This window comes from Nannospalax galili, unplaced genomic scaffold (assembly GCF_000622305.1).
Source record: "Nannospalax galili isolate Female #2095 unplaced genomic scaffold, S.galili_v1.0 scaffold2102, whole genome shotgun sequence".
Classification (NCBI taxonomy): domain Eukaryota; kingdom Metazoa; phylum Chordata; class Mammalia; order Rodentia; family Spalacidae; genus Nannospalax; species Nannospalax galili.
The window spans coordinates 26,055-27,336 of NW_008347805.1; the positions used below are offsets into that span (position 1 = coordinate 26,055).

Genomic DNA, 1,282 nt, shown 5'->3' on the forward strand with positions numbered 1-1,282 from the left:
GTGCATTTTTTCATGCCTATGAAGAAGGCTTTTACGTGTAAATGCCTTACTGCATTCTTTACATTCATATGGTTTTTCTCCAGTATGAATTTTTTCATGTAAACTAAGATGACTCTTATATCTAAAGGCTTTACCACATTGTTTACATCCATATGGTTTTTCTCCAGTATGAATTTTTTCATGGAAATGAAGATAACTGGTGCATATAAAGGCTTTACCACATTGTTTACATTCATATGGTTTTTCTCCAGTATGATTTTTTTCATGTAAATGAAGATAACTGGTACATCTAAAGGTTTTACCACATTGATTACATTCATATGGTTTTTCTCCGGTATGAATTTTTTCATGTAAATTAAGATGACTCTTATATCTAAAGGCTTTACCACATTGTTTACATTCATATGGTTTTTCTCCAGTATGCGTTTTTTCATGCCAATGAAGAAGACTTTTACGTGCAAATGCCTTACTGCATTGTTTACATTCATATGGTTTTTCTCCAGTATGAATTTTTTCATGTAACTGAAGATAACTGTGCCATCTAAAGGCCTTACCACATTGTTTACATGCGTATGGTTTTTCTCCAGTGTGAATTTTCTCATGTACTTGCAGGTAACTGTATCGTGTGAAGACTTTACCACATTGTTTACATGTATAGGGTTTCTCTCCAGTGTGTGTTTTTTCATGTAACTGAAGATAACTGTGCCATCTAAAGGCTTTACCACATTGTTTACATTCATATGGTTTTTCTCCAGTATGAATTTTTTCATGTACATGAAGATCTCTCTTACATATAAAGGCTTTACCACATTGTTTACATTCATATGGTTTTTCTCCAGTATGAATTTTTTCATGCCTATGAAGATGACTTTTACTTAAAAATGCCTTACTGCATTGTTTACATTCATATGGTTTTTCTCCAGTATGAATTTTTTCATGCCTATGAAGATGACTTTTACTTAAAAATGCCTTACTGCATTGTTTACATTCATATGGTTTTTCTCCAGTATGAATTTTTTCATGCCTAGAAGATCACTGTTATGTCTAAAGGCCTTACCACATTGTTTACATTCAAAAGGATTCTCTCCAGTATGTATATTTTCATGCTTTTGAAGATTACTATTATATCTAAAGGCTTCATCACATTGTTTATATTCATGTGGTTTTTCTACACTATGAATTCCTTCATGTCCTTGAAGACAAGTGGAAGAATTCAGATGTTTCCCACATATATTACATTGATAATGCTTTCTTACAGTTTGAGTTCCTTCAGACATGTGAA

At 32.2% G+C, this 1,282-nt stretch overlaps 1 protein-coding gene across 1 annotated transcript in view; it reads right to left on the reverse strand.

The window, feature by feature from the left end:
- The window catches only part of LOC108491377 (zinc finger protein 791-like), a gene marked incomplete at its 5' end in the record, with an annotated part of 22,924 nt that extends 21,900 nt beyond the window's left edge, over positions 1 to 1,024 (reverse strand). Inside the window, one exon of the mRNA XM_017800931.2 lies at positions 5 to 1,024. Within this exon, the coding sequence (XP_017656420.2) occupies positions 5 to 1,024 (1,020 nt within the window). The remainder of the gene's footprint in view (positions 1 to 4) is intronic.
- Between the last annotated feature and the right edge of the window lie 258 nt (positions 1,025 to 1,282).